The 22,432-nt window shown below is 44.1% G+C and overlaps 1 protein-coding gene across 2 annotated transcripts in view; it reads left to right on the forward strand.

The window, feature by feature from the left end:
• Positions 1–17,047, forward strand: part of CAP2 (cyclase associated actin cytoskeleton regulatory protein 2) — a 139,339-nt gene extending 122,292 nt beyond the window's left edge. For both annotated transcript variants that reach the window (XM_045085059.1, XM_004761279.2), the window contains exons 8-13: positions 3,693–3,882; positions 4,914–5,089; positions 6,170–6,293; positions 6,423–6,505; positions 12,696–12,836; positions 15,616–17,047. In XM_045085059.1, coding sequence (XP_044940994.1) covers positions 3,693–3,882; positions 4,914–5,089; positions 6,170–6,293; positions 6,423–6,505; positions 12,696–12,836; positions 15,616–15,699 — 798 coding nt within the window. In that variant the 3' untranslated portion in view covers positions 15,700–17,047. The remainder of the gene's footprint in view (positions 1–3,692; positions 3,883–4,913; positions 5,090–6,169; positions 6,294–6,422; positions 6,506–12,695; positions 12,837–15,615) is intronic.
• Positions 17,048–22,432: the final 5,385 nt, after the last annotated feature.

Raw genomic sequence — 22,432 nt, forward strand, 5'->3', positions numbered from 1 at the left:
AAGATTTTATTTATTTTAGAGAGAGAGTGAGCGAGTGGGGGGAAGAGCAGAGAGAGAGGTCAGGTCCCCATGCCAGAAAAACTTGACCATTAGGCAAGGAACCAACACTTGGGTGCAGATGCCCCATTAATGGAACCAGGTACTCGGGAAAGATGAATAAGGCAAGAGGCCAGTTTCTCGAACCAACGGCATAGAGTCACAACAAACCCGTACCAAGAATGACTTGATGCTGAGATGTGGGGTTCAACACCCAAGGCTTCCAGAGCAAGGCATAGTGGAGATAAAAATTAACCCAGTTACAACAACACCCCCCATACTTCCGTTATGTGTCTTCGAGCCAAAGCCCCAAGAGCAACACACTACATATGTGCTGAGGTAGCCTATGTCTCTGGTTCTTAAATTACACTATTGACTTTTTTCTTTAATCCTGAAAATAATATACAGGATTTTGCTGAAGAAGACTTTGGAATCAAGCAGATATGTGCTCGAATTCTGTCTCTGCCGTCTACTGGCCTTTTACTGTTGGGTCAGTCTTCCTCATTTCCTGCTTTGTCTTCAGTTAAATAGGGATTTCAAGACAGTCCTAGTAATATTATTATGAGGACTAAGATTAATCTCAGCAGGTAGCCTGGAATGATTCTTCCCACACTTGACTGCCTATTGGAATCGCCTCGGGAGCTTCAAACGATAGACATGCCCGTGTCGCACCTTCCCAGAGCGTGTTTCTGGGATGAGGGCTGGGCTTTCAAATTTCTAACAGATCCCCTCAATGATTCTAATGTTCCCACAGGTTTGGGAACCTCTGGCATAGAGCCTGTCCTATGTCCTATATCTGTTAAATGAACGGAAACAGTCAGCACTTGGCACACACTAGACTTTGCAGAGTTCCTGGCTCCCTTCCCTTCCCCGACCATCTTCCCTCTCTTTCCACTTGGGACGCCTGAAGATCCGTGCTGGGCTGTGATTCCAGTGGGTGTGGCTGGCCCTCGGGAGGGTGCAGAAGTCTCTGGTTCCCTGTTCTGGGACATCCAGGGAGCGAGGAGGAGAGGAGCAAGAGGCAAAGACAGGTTGCACTGCAAGGGACAGCCCCCGGAGCCCTGTCAAGGCGAGGGCTAACCCGTTTGCTTTTGAGGATGCTGTCTGCAGTGAGGGGCTGAGCACTCACTGTTAAGCCTCGTTCTGTGCCCTCACTGGGCGGGCAGCAGGAATGTGCCAGAAGCTACGAAGAATCAGTGGAGAGTTTCAGCTGCTCCTGAGTTCTCTTCGGTTTTGGCTTTTATATCCAACCATTGTTGTAGTAAATCCTTTGTTTGGTTCCCCGGGTCAGCCCTCTGAAGGTATCGAAGTTCCAGAAAGTTGAATATGGGGCGTATTGGTTTCAGTGTCCCCTAATGGCTCTGGGAAGGAGACTGAATTCTGAGAACAGGGCACCATCCCAATCATTCTAAGATGTAGAAGCCAGTATGCTCTCTCCTTTCCTCAAAATAGGAGGACTAGAAAGCTGTGGTGCTTCAGATGTGAGGAGAGGGTCTGGCCTTTCACTCCCTGTATTACGTGTTTAGGGGTAAAAGTAATATTTGGGGGCTCCTAGCATCTGGAACGGAGCACCAGAACACATTTGGTGTGCAAAACTTAGATTATACGCTGTTCATGATTCAGAGCAAATTCTCAGATTTCACCCCAGCGACATAACAGTGAACATTTAAGAGACTTTGAAAAAAAAAAAAATTGGCCAGTCTCAGGAATTGGGTAGTGGTTCTCTGCATGACCCAAGGATCCTATTGGAGTCAGGCTGAGGCTAATCTTCTTAGAAACAAGAAAACATCACAAATTATCGCTTCAGGAGACAAGACCTCCAGCCTACTCCATTTTTAAGACGTGCATTCTGAAGGAGAGAAGAATCTTTTATCTTTAATACGAGTAATTCTACACGTAATAAGGATTAAATAAGTACTTTGAAAATAGCACTTTTTTTTATTTGAACTGGAAACTACTATAGATTAAAACCTCCTGATATTGATACTTTGAAACACTGAGTTGCTCATTCAAATTAAGAATATGCCATCTTTGTTAATATTTAGCACTTACATGTTTTATATTTTGTACTTGGTGTTGGAAATATATGAACCTAAACCACATTTCCGTCACTCTGAATTTTTTCAACTTTCCTGACTTTTGTTGAAAGATTTGTATTTATTTGAGAGAGGGAGAGAGAGAGAGAGAGCACACAAGCAGACTTCCTCCTGAGCACAGAGCCTGACGTGGGACTCGATCTCACAACCCTGAGATCATGACCTTAGCCGAAACCAAGAGTCGGACACTTGGAGGAGCCTGCGTGGCTCAGTGGGTTAAGCCTCTGTCTTCGACTCAGGTCATGATCTCAAGGTCCTGGGATTGAGCCCCGCATTGGGTTCTCTGCTCAGTGGGGAGCCTGCTTCCCCCTCTCTCTCTGCCTACTTGTGATCTCTCTCTTCATCAAATAAATAAATAAAATCTCAAAAAAAAAATTTTTTTTTTAAGTCAGACACTTAACCAACTGAGCCTCCCAGGTGCCCCTAATTTTCCTGACCATTTTTTACTTGATCTAACTTATAATTCCTTATCCTAGGTCTACTGTTCTACTTCAGGTTGTAAAATAAATGCTGTTTCACCCAAGTTTGTGGCATACGTGTGCTTCTATCCTACTAGTTTTAAGTTCCTCTATTGTCTAGCACCTTTTACTGTCATGTAGGCTTTATTAAAACTTCCTACTGAAAACAGTATTTGAATTTCATGGGACACCTGGCTGGCTCAGTCGGTCAAGCATCTTGGTTTGGGCTCAGGTCGTGATCTCAGGGTCGTGGGACCGAGCCCAACTAGCACCCGTGTCGGGCTCCCTGCTCCGCAGGGAGTCTGCTGGAGATTATCTCCCTCTGCTCCTTCCCCTGCTCATGCTCTCCCTCTCTCTCTCTCTAAAATAATTAAATATATTTTTTAAAAATTTGAATTTCACACAGCAGCAAAACTGAGAGTAAGCATAGCTCTTGCTCAGAAAGGATTTGGGTTCTAGTCAGTTCACTGTCAGCATCAGATGAATGAAGCCATCAGGTGGGTCCTCGACGCTGATCACCTTCAGATCTGATGGGCGTCCAGGTCATACAACGCCCTTCCTTGAAGATCAGTTCGAGGCATTAAAAAATGAGCTCCAGAGGAAGAGTTGGAGTATCTCTTTCTTAGGCTGCTCCAAAAGGTTTCAAAAACACCTAATAACCACTGAGTATTTTCCACGACTCTCTCTCTCTCATTGGTGTTTGCAGTTCCCAGTGGCCCAGAAAGTCAGATCCTCTTGTCAGTCGGACTACATTCTTCTTACAATTCTCAACTGGCCAAGGCTGGTTTGTTTCACGTCCTGAGCTTTGGACATGACCCTGGGAATGAGGCTTGGCTTGCCCCTGCGTTGGCGGCATGAACCCCATTTCCACCAACAGGGCTGTACCTGTCAGTCATCTCCACTCCCAGGGTAGATCCCCACCTCGGTCCCAGAGCTCCCAAACAGACCCAGGATGCACAGATGTGCCCCCTCAGTGCCCGTTTGTGAATGTTGAACCCTGTTTCCTCTCCGGTAACAGGTTCTGAGTGACGTTAGCAAAATCCCAGCTCAAGTGAGGGCATCAGTCTGAAGGCAATGCTTCCCCTTTTCTCTCTTCCCGCAGGGTCCAGTGGCCTCGACAGCATCCACATTGTCAGTCCTCTCCCCTGGGCCTGGCCTTCCTCCACCCCCTCCTCCTCCACCTCCCCCCGGGCCACCGCCACTCTTTGAGAATGAAGGCAAAAGAGAGGAGCCCTCCCCTTCACGCTCTGCTCTATTCGCTCAGCTTAACCAAGGAGAAGGAATTACAAAAGGTGAGAAAACTGGACCTTGATGCTGTCTCCCTCTGGCTCCAGGCACACAGATCCCCAGAGCCCATAATGCATCATTCCATCCCGGTCCCAACACACAGGGAGCTGCTGCTGGGAAAGCAGAAGCCTGCAGCCTTCTTCACCTTGAGGCAGATGGGCTCAGTGGGCTGTTGCATGGACCAGAAAGAAAAACTCAGAGACTCTGGGTTCTAAGTGGACCACTGCACTGCATCACCACTTAAGCCTCCAACGCTCCAGCCCCATCTACAACCAAGGCATTAAGATGAAGTGAAATAAAAAAATAAAATAAAATAAAAAGATGAAGTGAAATAAAATGTCAAACAATCACATCTCTGTCCTCAGGCAGTGTACAGGCTTGCCAAATAATTCTATCACTAAAGTACTTCTGTTCTCACCATGAACAGTTTTGTTTTAAATCATACAACATTTAAAATATGTCAGGATGTATATGCATTCTATACAATAAGGTTTATACAAATGCATTTTTGCTTTAGACAGGTAATAGGAGCTATTTTACAGTTGTCCTTGTGCACTGGGCTAGGAGCTAAGAGCACCAAATTCTAAATTTTTCTCTGGCTCTAATTGGCTGGGCTGTTCCCTTATCTGCAAAGTAAGAGAATGGATTCATAACCCTAAAGACAATTCCGTACTCTGACATACCGGCTGGGATGCTGTATCCTTGCAGGTTATGCCTGGGGAATGATTTAGCCATGAGAAAAGAAGTAAATCATGTCATCCCTTTTGTCCATGTGCTTTGCTTTTTGTAGGATTTGTATCTGTCATCTCCTTAAAGAAGAGGTTCCTCCAATTTAAAAAAGTGTTTGCAGAGCTTCTAATGAATACTATGTTTATAAGGTCTTAGACTCTGCCTGTCATTAACCTTGAGAGAACACTAGACTCTTAGGAAATTATCAAAATTCCTTGTGCTCTTTGCATCACATTGATCTAAGGAGTGAGGAGCATTTCCCTTTGCATAAAACACAAAGACACGTGACTGTGTGTTACCTTCCCAGGGCTCCGGCACGTCACAGATGACCAGAAGACGTACAAGAATCCCAGTCTACGGGCTCAAGGAGGACAAACTCCATCTCCTACCAAAAGCCACGCTCCAGGCCCCAGGACCCCCCACTCCCATTCTTCTCAGAAGCATGCTCCTGTGTTCGAGTTGGAAGGAAAGAAATGGAGAGTAGTGAGTGAAGCCCTTTCTTCTTTATTCCCGACGTGCTCCCGGCACAGGACCGTTGCTAAACCGTGGACTAAGGTAGAAGGGTTACCGAGGCTGAACCGTTGACTGAGGTCTTAGGGGTTTCTGAGAGACGCGACAAAGACGCAAGCCACCGGCTACAGTAGAAACCAGGGCATGTCTGAAAGCTTCCATCGACTTGTTTTTGGTGTATTTTGCTTATTTTTTGTACATTGTTTTCCGCAGTGTTTTTAAATTACTTTTTAAGTTGTGGTAAAATCACAAAACGTATAATTTTCCATCTTAACATCTAAGTGTATCTAATGACCTTGGACATGAAGTGCATTGACATGGCTGTGGGGCCATCAGCCCGTCCGGCCGGAGAACTCCTGCCATCTTAGAAAACGGGACCCTTGTGCCCCTCAAGTAACCGCTCCCTGTTCCCTCCTCACCTCAGCCCGGCACCCACCTTTCTATTTCTGTCTCTCCTTGACCACTCTTTCCATCAACTTCTAACCTGTGCCCCATTCTGGTTGGAGGACGTCTGTCCCGCTGACAAAGAAAGAACAGAACCTACCGCGCCACCCAGCACTTCCAACCTTTGTGCGAACAGGACCGAGACCCTTCAAATGTGCATGAAAGCTGGTGCCTCCTGCCAGGCCGGGGAGCTTCCCCGAAGTTGGAGGGCCAGAGTCCCCAGTGCGGTGACAGTACACACAGGCTTACACCAACATCATTCCAGCCCGTTTGCCCAGCTCGTTTTTGAAGCTGCAGCGTGAAGTCCAGATTCAGCGTAGAGACTGAACGGAAAGGTCCCACCTTCCCCCCTCCCCACCACCAGCCCAGGTGCCTGATATTTGATTGTTTACAGACAGACCCTGGTTCCATCCATCCCCATCATTACAATAACAGAGGAAGACCTAGGTTTGCTCTGTTAAAAAAAAAAAAGGGGGGGAAAAAGTGATTTGGAAAGAACATGTCAGAAAGCTGTAATGACTGTTGAACCACATGGTAATTTCAGCTTGTCAGGGACCCGATCCGTCTGTATGTCCTTAGATTCCGTATGTGCGTGTGTTTTCATTTTAGGAGTACCAAGAGGACAGGAATGACCTGGTGATTTCAGAGACGGAACTGAAACACGTGGCTTACATTTTCAAATGCAACAAGTCCACTCTGCGGATAAAAGGAAAAATCAACTCCATTACAATCGGTATGGCAGTGAGGGGGGGGGCGGGGGGGCGCGGGTGGTCACTCTGGGCCCCCTCTGGTCACTGTGGTCGCTTTGTATAAACATCCTGTGGGCGTTGAATGGAGCTTTGCTTTGTTTTGTTTCTCCTAGACAACTGTAAGAAGTTCGGCCTCGTGTTTGACAACGTGGTAGGCATCGTGGAGGTGATTAATTCCAAGGATATTCAAATGCAGGTACGGAGCCTTTTCTTTCCTTCCAAAGATTTTATTTATTTATTGTTATTTATTTATTTCCTCACAAGTGAGTTGGGGGAGGGGCAGAGAGAGAATCTTAAAGAGAGTGTTTGCTGAGCATGAGCCTGACGCGGGGCTCGATCTCACGACCCTGATAACCATGACCTGAGCAAAAACCAAGAGTCAGATGCTCAGCCAACTGAGCCACCCAGGCGTCCCCATATTAGTGGCCTTTTCAACCCTGCCTTATGCCCCCTTTGCAGCTTTATTCAGACCATCCAGCTGCCTGCGCAGGACTGGCCATGTCCACCTAGAGAGTTCCTCTTCCTTCCCATCGTCTGTCATCCAGCCCGCTCTTGGACGGTGTTAGTTCCTTCTCTTCAGTCTCTTACAACACATCCTATCTTGCACCGCAGTCGCTGTTTACCATGCCTGTTCCAGGAGCGCATAATTCGTCTTTACGGCCACAGAAACTGGCACAGCACCCCTGCACACAGCCGGTGTCCAATAAATGTTTGGGGAGGTGGTGATCGGGAGGCGTCCACTAATGAATGAACACAGATACTAAGAGATGCTCCCAGCCTAACAACACTGTCCTGAAGAGAATTTTCTTTGCTCAGGGAGCATCTTAACTGGGTAAGGAGGAGGAGGAGTTTGTCTGAAGTCAGTGAGGTAATCTGACCAAACAACCTGGAAAGTAGGTTTGGAACTGAACTTGCAAACTAGGGAAAAATGTGCATTCCTTTAGTTAATTTTTATTTAACCCAGTGGGATTTTACAATATGCCAAAAGCTAAAGGACCTCCTGCCTTTGGCCAACTCTAACTTCCACCTTTAATTATACTCTCTTTGTACTGTGTTTTTTTTTTCTTTTTTTAAGATTTTTTAAAAGTAATCTCTATACCCACCGTGAGACTCAAACTCACAACCCTGAGATCAAGAGTCCCATGCTCTACCCACTGAGTCAGCCGGGTGCTCCTCTCTTCGTATTGTTAATTAACCCCTTACGATCCCGTTTCCTGATAACGTTGGTTAAAACTGGATTCTGGTTTTACAGATCTCTCCCTCTTGTTTCATCGGGCTTTTTACGGCTGTCACTTTTAACTAGAGTGTGTTCGAGTGGACATTTTACATTGCACTCGCTGCTAGTTAAGATGTTGGTTTGTGTGTCCGGTTAATGCACTGGGCAGGCAAGCCCCGGCTCTGTCCTCACCCACCACGTGCACTTGGGTGGCTGGCTTCACCTCTGACCCCGAGTTCCCTGCCCTGAAACACAAGGTTAGCTGGGGGTGGGGGTCTCAGTCCTCTGCAGCCCAGATTCCCAGTGGTCTTGCCGCACAGGCTCTGAGGGGACCTGTGACGCTTTCCCATTCCAGTTGCTTGTGTTCTCTGCAGCGCATCTGCGTATTGCTCTGCCCCCTAACCGTTCTGCTCCCGCTGCTTCCCAAATCCCCCTCCTGGACAGAGAGCCACTTTGGGAGAGGGTAGCCAAGCAAGCCCACCCAGGCCTTTACCATATCATTGTCTTCGCGGTGGAAACCAGACCATCCTGGGCTCCTGCTTTTTAGGTCCTAAAATGTGAGCCATAGCATAGAGCACGCCCTCAGTCATTCATTTGCCAGATGTTTACTGAACGCGGCTGATGTGCGGGGTCCTGCTCTCATCTCTACAAATAGCAGGAAGCAAACGAGATAAACATCCTCACCCTCATGAAGCTTGTGTTCCGTAATACCAGCTCCCAACTTAGCATTTCTGCCAACCACATATATTCACTAATTGGACAGTCCTGCTTCTCCCGGAGTATCATGCCTGAAAATTTTAAGGATGTCACTCATCAGAAGAAGTCCAGTTTCTCAAGGAGAAGCATAGCTTACCTAAACCTAATAATGAGGCCACAATTTCTGAAGAACTCTTTTGGATACTGGAAGTTCCTGCATCAAAGATCCGCGCTTTCTCCCACTTCACATTATTTTTAACCAACATCTCCCCCACCCCACCAGCAAAGTCACAGAAATCATATTCTGTGACCAAGGTGAGAACACCTGTTTATTTAGCCAGGTGAAAAGTATCCTAGACATACTCTCATGTGATCCATCCAGGTGCCCCAGGAGTCAGCATTTTTCAATGAAAATACATCACATTCAAAATTAAAAACCAGTTGAATGACGTATAAAATATGAAGCTATACAGAAGTAGAAGAAAACAGTTCTAAATATTCATCAGATTTCTGGAGGGAAAAATAATTCTAAATTGAGAAGTAACAGAAATTATCCAAAAAGATATGTCTACTTAAAAATTCTAAATTCTAGACAAAAATAGTTACCATGTAACCATTTTTAAAAGCGATCTAAAAAGAGGGGCACCTGGGTGGCTTAGTTGGTTAAGCATCCAACTCAGTTTTGGCTCAGGATCGGGAGATCGAGCCCCGCATCGGATTCTCCCTCTCCGGGCTCCTGGGTGGCTGAGATGGTTAAGCATCTGCCTTCGCTCTGGTCATGGTCCTGGGGTCCTGGGGTCGAGTCCCGCATGGGGCTCCCTGCTCAGCGAGGAGCCTGCTTCTCCCTCTGCCTCACTTTCTCTCTCTCTCTCATGAATAAATAAATAAAATCTTAAAAAAAAAAAAAAAAAAAAAGATTCTCCCTCTTCCTCTGCCCCTCCTGCCCCGGGGCACTTGCATGTTCTTGCTCTAAAAAAAGAAATAAATAAGATAAAATAACTATAGTTTTATGTACAAAAATGACTGTAGTTCTATGAATAATAATAGGTAGATCTCAAAAAGCAGCACTGAGCAATGAAGACAGATGACAGAATGGCAGGCACTAGACAATGTGTCCCTTTATGTAAAGATTGAAAACATGGAAAACAATACACACCTGTTAAGTATACTTGTGAGGACCCGAACGAATATCACGCTGTCTGTTAACTAACTACAATTTAAATAAAAACTTAAAAAGAAATTACACTTCTGAGGGCTCCAGGTCACTTGACTCAGGGGTAGTCCTGGCTGTGAATGGTCAGCACAAAATTCAGAAGAGCGGTTTCATCTAGGAAAGGAGGAGGGAGTGCATGAGGTGCCGGATTGTACAGGGAGGACTTGACCGTGCTGTAAGATAATTGTCCTAAAAAAAAGGCCAATAAGCCAAAATGTTAAACTCTGATAAAGCTGTTTGACATACATGTTTAAGTATTTGGTGTATTTCTTATGTTTCTAAGTTTGAAATACATCCTCATTTTCTTAAGGATGGGCATGTGTTCTAAAAACAATCTGGTTAAAAAATAATAATAATAAATAAATAAAAACAATCTGGAAGGATATGCCGTGGTTATCTGTCCAAGAGGGAGAGGAACTTGACTGCAGGGTTCAGAGGTGAGAGAGGTATTTTACTGAATACTTTTCAAGGTTTGGGGTGTTCAAACCAAGTGAATGTCATTGCCTGTTTAAGACATTTCATACATTGTTTCAAAAGGGCTGCTCACAACAGAAATCAGTGCCCTCGGGGTGAGGACAGATATTCACTGTAAGTGGGCATTAGGAATATCTGGGGAGTAGAACTGTAAACCTACTAAGTATCATTAAATTGTACACGTAGAACAAGTGAATTGTAGGGGCGCCTGGGTGGCTCAGTCGGTTAAGCCTCTGCCTTCTGCTCAGGTCATGATCCCAGGGTCCTGGGATGGAGCCTCTCCTCATCGGCGGAGCAGGGAACCTGCTTCTGCCTCTGCCCCTCCCCTGCTCCTACTTTCTTGCTCACTCTCTCAAATAAATAAATAAAATCTTTAAGAAAAAAAAGTGAATTTTATGTTTGCAGATTTTACCTCAATTACTTAAAAGATTGAAAGGAGGAAAAGGGCCTGCACCAAAGTTCACATGATTTGGGCCAGTTCTTCTGTTCTTGGCAAACTACCCTCAGAAAAAAGGACAAATGATGAGGAGAAGAGACTAAGTATAACATGGAAATTCTTTAAATTTTTTTTTTAAAGATTTTATTTATTTACTTGAGAGAGAATGAGTGAGAGAGAACATGAGAGAGGAGAAGGTCAGAGGGAGAAGCAGACTCCCCATGGAGCTGGGAGCCCGATGCGGGACTCGATCCCGGGACTCCGGGATCATGACCCGAGCTGAAGGCAGTCGTCCAACCAACTGAGCCACCCAGGCGCCCCGGAAATTCTTTAAATTTTTATAGAGAAATAGGGGCGCGTGGTGGCCCAGTCGTTGGAGCATGCGACTTTTGATCATTACGTTGTGGGTTCGAGCCCCACATTGAGTGTCGAGTTACTTAAAAATAAAGTATTTTTAGAAAACCACTTTTTTAAAAGATGTATTTATTTATTTGACACAGAGAGAGAAAGCACAAACAGGGTGAGCAGCAGAGGGAGAGGAAGCAGCAGACTCCCCGCCGAGCCGGGAGCCCAACACAGGACTCCATCCCAGGACCCTGGGGTCATGACCTGAGCCAAAGGCAGACGCTTACCCAACTGAGCCACCCAGGCATCCCCTAAGAAAAGCTTGTTATAGAGAAACAAATTTCTGAAAACCCTAACTAAACTAGAAGCATATCACATGCTAGAGCATTGGCTTGGGCAAGGTCACACATCCGCTGTCACTCAGCAGAGAAGATACTCTTTGGCCCAGTTCTCTTGACAAGAAACCAGTTCTGTTCGCGAAGTGTTTCTAGACCACCGGGGGCAAAGAGCGTGGAGATAAGCTCCTCTCGTGCAGCATTGACTGAAGTGCTGTGGAAAACACCATTCTCACCGTTTATCAGGGCGATTGTTTTAAGATCTGCCCTTGCTTTTTCAGACTTTCAGATCCATGGGGTATTGAGGCATTTTTAATATATAGCACAGCAGTATATAAATATAAATAAAGTGTATTAGCGTCATGCACTTGCCTCACGTGTCCCCGTTCTGCCTCACAAACAAATCACCCAAGGCAGTTTATCCTTTCTCTTCTCTTGCCTCGCTCCCCGTACTGCTCTGGGCAGCGTGTAGATGCTCTTCCTCACTCTAAGATAAACAAATCTAGAAATTAGCAAAACATTACTGCTGACACATTCTTGTAATACAGCTACATGTATTATTACTGTAGTCGTGTATTTATGGCAAAGCCCTGGGCTTACCTGACCTTGAACTACCTTTGCCTTTTTTTTGGGCGGGGGGGGGGGTGCCCTGGGGCTCATTTCTAACTCAGTGTCCAGTTTCTATGGAGAGAGGAGAAAACAGAGAAGTGTGGCAATCTGGCTAGGCTCCCCCTAAGGAATTCTTACATCATCTGCCCCATCAACGGGAGTTGCCCGTTGGGTTTGCAAACCAGCCTTTTCTTTGGGGTGAAAGAGGAGAGGTCTTTATCACGTCAATTACCATGACAAGAAGGAAAATCATAGCGTTGTAATATGGTCATTGGGGGAACAGTCGGCCCCTATAGAGACTGGGGGAGAGAGGAATGTCTGAAACCTGTTCAAAGAGAAATGTGAAACAGGATCGAATTTTTATAGCATAGATATTTGTAAACAATAGAAAGGAGGTTATTCTTTGTCTGCGTCTATATTTGTCTATGGTCCTGTTTATCCATGCAATGAGTGGCGTGAACCAAGTCCCCACTTCTGGCTCCTGCAATTAATACATTTCAAAATACCTAGACACTCATTGTCTTACTCAAGCTTCACATTGAGCCAGTGAGTGAGATTTTTATCTGGCGAAAGATTTCTATGAAAAGAACCGTACTGTTCCTTATTTAGGTTCAAGAAAAAAAAAAATCTACTCAATTACAGAATAATGTATTTACTCTGACATGACAGTATTAGGATTTGTTTTAACCCAAGATTCATAGATTTGTCAGAACTAACATTTTCAGCAAAGAAAAGCAAATGCGTCTTGTTACTTTTATCCGTGAAATCAAATATATGTTTCAAATCCACTAGAGGGTTGTGAGACTTTTTCGGAACACTTAGCTGCTGTTTTCGCATTCATCCCTTCCCTTGGTCTCAGGGAAGGAGACCCTGAGGCTTGAGAATCCCTTTGTGTGGTCCTTTCATTCTGTCCCCAAATGACACCCACCGGTTCAGCCTGGAGACGCTGCTACTCACCAGCCTTTCCAGCGCTGCCCGCGCCCTTCCTAGAGCCGCGGGCAGCCCGCGGACTGTGCTGTTTTTCTGTATGGTGGTGCCAGGCTTTCCTTTCGCCTGTTTCAGGTCATGGGGAAAGTGCCAACCATCTCCATCAATAAGACGGAAGGCTGCCACATTTACCTCAGTGAGCATGCGCTGGGCTGTGAGATCGTGAGTGCCAAGTCTTCTGAAATGAATGTCCTTATTCCTCAGGATGGGGATTACGTAAGTACCTTTTCAGAGCCTGGGAGCTTCGTTGGTGGGTTGATGCGCAGGCAGGAGAGGAATTCGATTTGCGATTGTCCTCATAACTGACCTACACGGGCTAGCCTTGGTCAGATAGGACCTCCCGCATCTGAGTTCACGGTATTTAGGACTGAAGATTGTCCCTTGCTATGGTGGAGGCAAACATGAGGGAGAAATCCGAGGGAGGGGGTGATAGTAAGTCGACCTATTTCTGTAGGTCTACTTGGGTCAGGGGTTCTCAAACTCAGCGGAAGGACCCGCCGAGAAGCTCCAAGGAAATGCCAACCCCCAGAGTCTGTGCCAGGGGCTGGATTCAGGAGGCTGCGGGTGGGGTCTGGGGAATCGGTATTTTAATAGGCCTCCTGGAGGATCCCGACGCTAGCAGGCCACCCAGCCCTTCTGAGACCCCCAGCCTAAGTAATTCGGCCACCACTTGTTTTCTGGGCCTCCTCTCCTGCAACAAAGCAGCTTCTAAGAGAAGCATGCAGATACTCTCCCACGCTGAAAAGGAAATCCAGGGGCACCTGGGTGGCTCAGCGGGTCAAACGTCTGCCTTTGGTTCAGGTCATGATCCCAGGGTCCTGGGATGGAGACCCCTGTTGGGCTCCCTTCCCTGTGGGGAGCCTGCTTCTCCCTCTCCCTCTGCTACTGCCCCTCCACTTGTGCTCTCCTACTCTCGCTCTCTCGCAAATAAATGAACAAAATCTTTAAACAGCAAACAAAAAAAAAAAAAGAAAGAAAGAAAGAAAGAGAAGGAAGTCCAAATGAATCCATCTTCTACATCACGCAGTGTGTCGGACTTGCTAGCTGCGGCTCTCTGGAAGCAAGTCGTTGCTTCCCACTCGCTGCCCTTTCTTGGACGTGCAGATAAACCCAGAGGTGATTCCCTCTGATTCTGACTGTGGAAGCGACTTCGAAGACACATCCATCAGCCTGTGGCCCAGTCACCATCCACGTCCTTAGACAGACAGCAACCGTGCTTGAATGTTCTCTCACCTGTCCGTAAATTCCTCCGCATTACCCTCGTGCTACGGGATGCAGCCTAGGATCCATCACATAAGGCTGAAAAGCAAAAGTCTGCCAACACTGAGCCACGCTTCGCAGCTATTTGCTTAACCTAACCCCGAGCTTGGGAAGAGCCCTCTCACCTTCTCTACCTAAAATTACAGAGCAGCTAGAGCTGATACAGAGCAGCTTTGCACGGGAGAGCCAAATGTTAGGCTGGTCCCTGGCCTTTGCAGCTGTTCCAGCAGAAGGCTCTGCTACATGGGAGCTGGATCCGCTGAGAGAAGCCGTGGGTCTGGACCAGCATTCCAGACTAAGTCAGCTAGCCTCCCTGGGCGCAGTCCCAGGCATCTGTGCTCGGTAGAGCTTCTCAGGGCATTCCACTGTAGGGCCAAGCTCCAGATCCCCGGACCGAAGGTGGGAGTATGGGTCAACACCCGAGCTTTTATGCTGAAAAAGGAGTCTTCCCCCGTGAGTAGGTTATCCTGTGCCCTCATCCCATGGTCCTCTTGATACATTTTCTAGTGGGAGCTAGTAGGGAGCAGGCAGAGGTCCTACCATGGACCTTGTAATCTGGGAGTGGGCGGTGGGGAGGACTCATCCTGAAGGAAGTCCGTCGCCCAGAGAAGAATGTCATCATATTACTGTCATCATATTACTTCACCGCCAAAAGAGATGGGGAACGGCTATCTGTAGTATGGTTAGCTGTCAAAGAAATACCTTCACTCTGGGGCATTCTCTACCAGGTACTTGACAGCAAGCACCAAGCCTTGATTACTTCCAGAAGAGGCAGGTGGATCCCACATCTAAGAAAATACGTACTCGTGGGTGGGTTCCACGGCAAGATGGCATCGCTCTGATGGAGGAGCAGAGACACGGCTTATCAGACACTTGGGGTTTCAGCCGTGCTGTGTGCACATAACATCCCAGGAGGGCCCAGAAGCCGGGGCCAAGGGGACTGCCTCCCAGCTTCCTCGGGGATCCTTTTCTTAAATGACTGCAGAACCACTTTCTGGGGACTGGAGAGATTCCAAACTACTTTTACTTTGGCTCGCCCCCCCACCGCCAACCCCCACCCTCTCTCTCCCTCTGTGATGCTCATGCGTGTCTTACTCCAGTGGGAGGAATGAAGTGGTAGGGTTCAGGGTAACGCATTGGTGTACAACCCAAAGCACATCTTCATAGTTCATTGGAGAGTCTACAGAGAACACCAGAGCAAAGCCTTTCTAGTCAGTGTGACTGGGATCCGCAGCCTCAGTGTCCCCTCGGAACTGGTTGGAAATGCAGATTGCCATTCTCTTCCCCAGATCTATGGAATCAGAATCTGCATTTTAACAGGCTCCCCCAGATGATCCTGTGCAAGTTTGCATGTGGCGGAGAGTGGTTGAGAGGCTGTCTGGCTTCAAGTCTGGCTGCTTCTGGCCATTACCATCTTCAGCCATCTGTTCAACTTCTCAGACCTGCGCCCCGTAGATGGCATCTCAGGAACACCCAGCTTCTGGGGCTATAGACTAACGGAGCCCATATAGATCTCATAGTTAGAATGCCTGGTTCTTAGTAGATTCTAGCTTTAATGATGATGCTAGCAGACAGTCACAGACCCAACACGCAATGATGCAAATCTCCACGGGACCCGGAAGACCTCGCCACAACACAGGTTTGGATTCCATAAAATGTCTTTGTCCACCATGTGATACAAATCAGCCTTTCCTCTGTCTGTTTAAGTAAATTCGTTCTTCTGCATTTTTTCCAGAGAGAATTTCCTGTTCCAGAACAGTTCAAGACAGCCTGGGATGGATCCAAGTTGGTCACTGAACCTGCAGAAATTATGGGCTAACCTCCAGAGAAACCGAACCCCCTGACCTGCATCAACTTAAAAAAAAAAAAAAAAAAAAAAGCAGCATTAAACACCTAGAAGTGGCAGTAACACCTACGGCTTTAGTTTTGGCCTCCAACAATTCTGTGTTCTAGAAACGGCATCATTTCTGGCATGTCTTCATGGGCATTTCGAAGTATTTAACGTGTCTTCATGATTTGCCTTTGTGTGTGATTTGAGTTCCACATGATGACTTGTGAGCATTACACATTTAAAGGGGGTAAAAATAGTATTCTGTACCCCTGATAGTATTAACACGGTAGCTGATAGGTAAAAATACTGCATGATTCAATTTGACACTTAGGTTTAATTGCTACTTGGAAAATAAAACCTCTGAGAATCTAAGATGTACATTTTTACCTTTAGGCAATTTCTATATGACGTAGTACTAGTTGTGCTCTGAAAAATCTAACATTTTTTTCTCATTTTTACCAAATGTTCGCCTTTATCAGCACGGATACATCATCAGCATGAATACGTATTTCAACCCATTTTTTACAAAACATGAGAAAATTCCATCCCAAGGACGATATCCAGTTACCTGGTCTTTACAAGACTTGTTTTCTTTATAGTTACTAAACACTGAAAGTAGATTCTAATGATTTATCTTAAAATATTCTTCTGCCATGTCACACGGAAAACTTTTGCTTCTCTGCAGAAAGGTTTTTATGCCAAAACATGGGTGGGAGGAAGCAGATGTATGTAGTACCTCGAAATTTTTCTCGAAGATCAAGCTCAATTCTTTGTTTCCCAATTTTGAACCCGTTGAATATCAGATGCCTTGTAAATTATGTCATTAATGTTGTATTATAGACTTTTCTTTTTCACTTGCCAGACTTCTAACCAGTCTCAAAAAACAACAACAACAAAAAAAACGAATGAATGTTAAAAAGCCATAGCTGTAATACTTCTTTCAAAACCTGAATTCTTTGTTGGTTTGACTTGCTGCTCCTATTTTGTAGTATTGAGTACCTGCTTTTTCAACATAAGAGAAATAAGATATTCCTTTGTACCTTTTCAGTACATAGTGCTGAAAAATCTGCAACTTATTGGATCACATGTAATGAATTTTAGTATAATGCTTGCAGACCCAATACAAGCATATATATTGTGCCTACTACAGCCTTTGGAATACGTCATTTCCGTTTTTTAAATATCTTCTATATCCATATAGTATTTAGATTACTAATGCTCATGTACCAAGGTTTTGCTATAAAAGTTTTGTTCATATGAATAATGTGGCTTTAGTAAATATCTTTTTTTTCAACTATAAACATTCTGAAATAAAGTAAAATTCTAATTGTTTAAATACTGGGATGAATTCTGCTTGTTAAAATTATTTTTTTCCACTCTGATTTGTCCCCTGATCGTATGTCAGATATATTACATTTAGGAAAGACAGCTGAACCCTTCTGGTTGGCTTGAAGAATGTATCCAGCGTGCCATCAGCTTCCTCGAAGAATAGCTTCTTTTAGATACCAGATAAAGCCATTTGCAGTTGGCATGACTGTCAGAAAATTCTGGAATCCAGTTGCATAATTCAAGTCCACTGAGAAAATGCTCTGCATAGATCTTCATTAATGTAAATATCCCAGAAAATCAATTTAGCTTTTTGTTGTTGTTGTTAAGATTTTATTTACTTGACAGCGAGAGAGGGAGCACAAGCAGGGGGGTGATGGGAGCCAAAGGCAGACACTCAATCACTGAGCCACCCAGGTTCCCCTAGTTTTTAATAGGATACAGTATGTATACTATGTGTTTTAATGTACAATAAAAATAACTTACAATAAATTTGTAAATAAACTTCCAGAAGAAAGATTTTAAGTGGGACGAAAAGACCCTAAAAAGGACATGCTACATACCCATTAAATAGTAATAATTTTATATTGAAGAAGTTCACTCAAAATTCATAGACTCTGTCGACTGTCCTTGGGCTTGCATCAGGCTTTCAAAGTGCTTCATCGCAGATATTGAAAATCTGAACTTGAGGTTCAATTACTTTCTCACCCCTGGGTCCTTAAGTCACCTAACTGGTTTTATGAGTTGTAGGTTGACTTTGTTGAAAAATGGGGTGGGGTGGGGAAACCAGCTTTGGCAATGTATAAGAAAATGATTAACCAGACAATGCTGGAAATGCAGTATGCTTTCCTTCTTGCACATTATGGAATTCCAAAGTAACCAATGCTATGACCTTTAAAAAAAAAAAAAGATAAATCCATATGAGCAGAATTGCATGTCTTGTACATTGACTAAAAATCAAAACAGACGTGTCAGAGCATTAAGTGCCAAAGGTCTCCTGTACCTGTCTGCTTTGCAATGTTACAAAGTATCATTTTATAGGATCGAATGATAAAATAATCAAGAATCTGTTGTTTTGAAAAACCTTTTCTTGATAATACAGTTTCCACCAAATAATCTATTACTGATTAATTTCCTTTCACAATAAGACATCTTAGAGTGGAGGATGGATATTAACCACTTTTATCTACAGAAATTCTTTCTAGAACTGGTAGGAAGTAGATACAGTGTTATTCATTTATTATTTCATTCATTTCATTCATTGAAAATGTCTACTTCAACTTCTTAGAGTCTGGATGAGTTTCTCTAAAGAATCCCTTCATTTTAAATACGACAGAGCTGAAGTCTAGTGACATTAACAACTTGCATAAAGCAACTAGTTAGAGATAAAGCAAGGACTAGAACACACATGCACGTTTTTATAACTACTGTAATTTGGCATTGAGTCGCAGCATGTTTCTGAAACTCAAGGACATAAATCTAGCGGCTTTCTGTCATTCCTCATCCGCTGAGATTTGGACACTGCTGTTTTCTTGTTCAACTCCATTTGATTTTGCGATGCACAGTAAAGTTCTCTGACTCCTCTCTTTTCCCCCCCTGTCAAATGCTCACTTATCTCCCTTCATCTATCACTCTTATGTAGCTGACTGCCAAATCCACATACCTAGTCGGAATCCATCTCCCCAGTCTTCACTCCCAGTTGCCCAGACAGTATTTCTACCTGCCTGTCCCCACTGCATTCCACATGGCGAAAATGAACACACATTTGCCGAACATATCCATGTTTTCTTCATCGGCCTTTCTAGCTGCTGTCAGTTGTCATCCTGGATCTACAGCCAGACATTTCCCTTGATGGGAACCGCTGAAAGAGAACCAGATCTGGAGGGAACCATGGTTTAATCTGAACGTGTTTAATTCAGGATATCTTTGTGACATTTAATTGGAAGAAGAGTGCGCCGTTGGATGTGGTCTCTTCCATTGCCTCTGACATGAAATCTTTAGGAAGCATTTCTAAGTTTCATATTCCAAAAATGACTTCCATTAAACATGTTCGTTTCAAAACAATTATTTTTAAACCATTGGCACTTTCGGTACCATTTCAGATACAGAAACAACTTAAGGGCTTTAATTGCTCTGACTGAGACAAGTCAATTTAATAGCATTCACAGACATCTTTGGCAAGTTTAACCATTTCAGTGTTTCTGTGTGTGATGCAGCTTATATCTGTACTACAAGGGAAATGTAAGCCAGCTCAAATTAGCCAGTGATAATCCAACCAGATTTCTCCAAATGGTTTTTGTTCTTTTATTGTTTATTTAGTGACTTGGCAGAGAATATACAATTAACAGAGGGTAACAGTTGCCTATCAGTAGAGAATCACTTTCATGTTTCCCTCTAGTACAATCTATCACTTTATATTTAAAAAATTATTTTGGCCCAAGGACACGTGGGTGGCTCAGTTGGTTGAGCGTCCTACGCTTAGTTTCAGCTCAGGTCCTGATCTCGTGGTGCTGGGACCGAGCCCTGAGTGGGGCTCTGCGCTCCGTGCTGGAGTTGGCTTTGGATGCTCTCTCCTTCTCATTCTTGCCCTCTCTCTCTCTCAAATAAATAGTCTTTTTAAAAAAATTTCAAAAGGTGATTTTTGCCCAAAGGAACAACTTTGAATATTTGAGTTCTAAGTCCAATTTATTTCCAAAGAATTTTTTTTATTTTTGCATCTTTTTAAAAAATTTTTTAAATTTATTTTCAGCATAACAGTATTCATTGTTTCTGCACCACACCCAGTGCTCCATGCAATCCGTGCCCTCTATAATACCCACCACCTGGTTCCCCCAACCTCCCACCCCCCCTCCCCTTCAAAACCCTCAGATTGTTTTTCAGAGTCCATAGTCTCTCATGGTTCACCTCCCCTTCCAATTTCCCTCAACTCCCTTCTCCTCTCCAACTCCCCTTGTCCTCCATGATATTTGTTATGCTCCACAAATAAGTGAAACCATATGATAATTGACTCTCTCTGCTTGGCCTATTTCACTCAGCATAATCTCTTCCAGTCCCATCCATGTTGCTACAAAAGTTGGGTATTCATCCTTTCTGATGGAGGCATAATACTCCATAGTGTATATGGACCACATCTTCCTTATCCATTCGTCCCGTTGAAGGGCATCTTGGTTCTTTCCACAGTTTGGTGACCGTGGCCATTGCTGCTATAAACATTGGGGTACAGACGGCCACTTTATTTCAATATCTTGCTTTTTAAGGCCACCATGGTCAAAAAATGATGTCACATAATCACATGAAGATCCAGATGAAAGAAATGCATTCTTGACAACACTTAACGAACCATGATACATATTTTTAAGTCCCGTTCGCCAGTGTCACAAAGGTTTCTTTCAGTCACATTCAGTTTACAATTTCCCATGATGTCAATAATTCATCTTTGAAACTAATCAAAAGGTGTGCATTTAATAAGTATTTTTTGTTATTTTTTAATAACCGTATGGCCTCATTTCTTCAACTTGTAAGTCAATAACCTTACCATGGAAAGTCTTCCCATGAACATAACAGTTTTGCAGATTTATTTGGGAAAGTGAGATTTGTTTGGGAAGACTCCCCACCCCCCGCGCTCACTGTCCCTGTGGGGCAGAGTCATGTTTACGCATCATGAGTGGTTCACATCTTCTAGCAGGGGGGAGCCAATGACACATGTCCCCCAGCAGCCTGTCCTGCAGGGAGCCAGTATCATGAAACCTCTGCTTTAGGCATTCTTCTTCACTTTAAGAGCCATGGAGGAAATATCCCAGTTACGGAGGTGCAGACTGCTAGTTTCCAGGGAAGTGACTGCCTTCTGCCATCAAGCACGATAGAATCCATGATCCTTTATGGATATTTAGAGACACAGTCCTACAGCATTACTGAAAGACGTCCAGAGATCTAGAGAAAGATTTTACAAGAGCCACGTATAATATGTATTTTCAGGAAAAGGACCTAAGTGTGTGGCAATATGGTATTTATGGGAGCCGTAAGTCACATGTATTCCCCATATCCTAGGATAAAGAGAAGCTGGAGGGAATCAGGGATTTTCCTTCCTATTACAGATCTTATTTCTTTAGCTCTGACTGCAATGATGAATTGAAACAGAAATTTTTATATTTATTGAATTGAGACAAAACAATTGGTTAAGCCTATTGAAAAAAATCATATTTAAAAGCCTAAGTTATCCAAATTATCTGTCCACATTCACTAAATAAGTGGCCGAAACTGACCTATACATCCTCAGTCACGCTGATATGCCAGTATCTGAAGAAGAAAGAGGGAATATTTTAATGGAAGCCCATTCAGTGGATGTGGAATTCAGAGAATGGTGTCCCATCATTAACTAAAATCTAGCTCTTGAGAGAGTCATCAAAATGTTCTCTCATTTGCTAGCATCTAAAATAACTACAACAGCAATATGGTCTACATTCTGCATGCTGCTTCTTCCAAATGGCTACACAACTATTTTATCAAATTAATTCCATACTCTAGTTTTCAGAAATAATTCTCTCCTCAACATCTCACCAGATAGGCATATTTCCAGTAGGGCTTATCTTCTGCGGAAGAAAAAAGCTCCAATTTCGTTAACTCTTCAAGATAGTAAAGTAGGTCTTACACTAATTAGAAGGAACTTTGGAATGGGAATCAGATCTGGTTTCCATTTGGGATCTGCTACTAAACTGAGGTGTGTCCATTTGAAAACTCTGGTGACACTTTTAATGACGTGTCATTTTTTAAAAATTTTTTATTTTTTAATATATAATGTATTATTGACATGTCATTCTTTTAAAATGAGATCAATGTGTTAATTTTTTTCAGGCAGGATTAAACAAATATACAACAAAACTGCCGGTGATAAAATCTCTAGCTGCCCTCCAAAATCTATTCTTTCATTAGTAGACTACACTTCCCAGCCTCTCTTGCAGTCCAGTGGTCACGTGACCAGGTTCTCTTTGAAGGAAGGTGAGTAGTGTAAATCCCACTTCAGGACTCGGTCTTCTAAGACAGCGTATTTTCTCAGCGTTCCCTTTACCTTCCACCAGTCAGATCCCGGACACAGCAGCCAGCCTCCATAATGCCGATGACAATACACTCTGAACAAGTCAAAAACACCAAGTTAGAAAGTTGTGTCCCTGAGCCACAATATGGAATTCAGCCGCTCACTGACGCAAACCTGTTTGAGGTAGTTAAATGAGAAATAAATTTCAGCCCAGGTGTCCACTGATAGATGCACGGATAAAGAAGATGTGGTATGTGTACACAATGGACTATTACTCAGCCATAAAAAAGAATGAACTCTTGCCATTTGCAGCAACATGGATGGATCTAGAGGGTATCATGCCAAGTGAAACGTCAGTCAGAG

This window comes from Mustela putorius, unplaced genomic scaffold, assembly GCF_011764305.1.
Source record: "Mustela putorius furo isolate JIRA1106 unplaced genomic scaffold, ASM1176430v1.1 tig00000831_pilon_pilon_pilon, whole genome shotgun sequence".
NCBI lineage: Eukaryota > Metazoa > Chordata > Mammalia > Carnivora > Mustelidae > Mustela > Mustela putorius.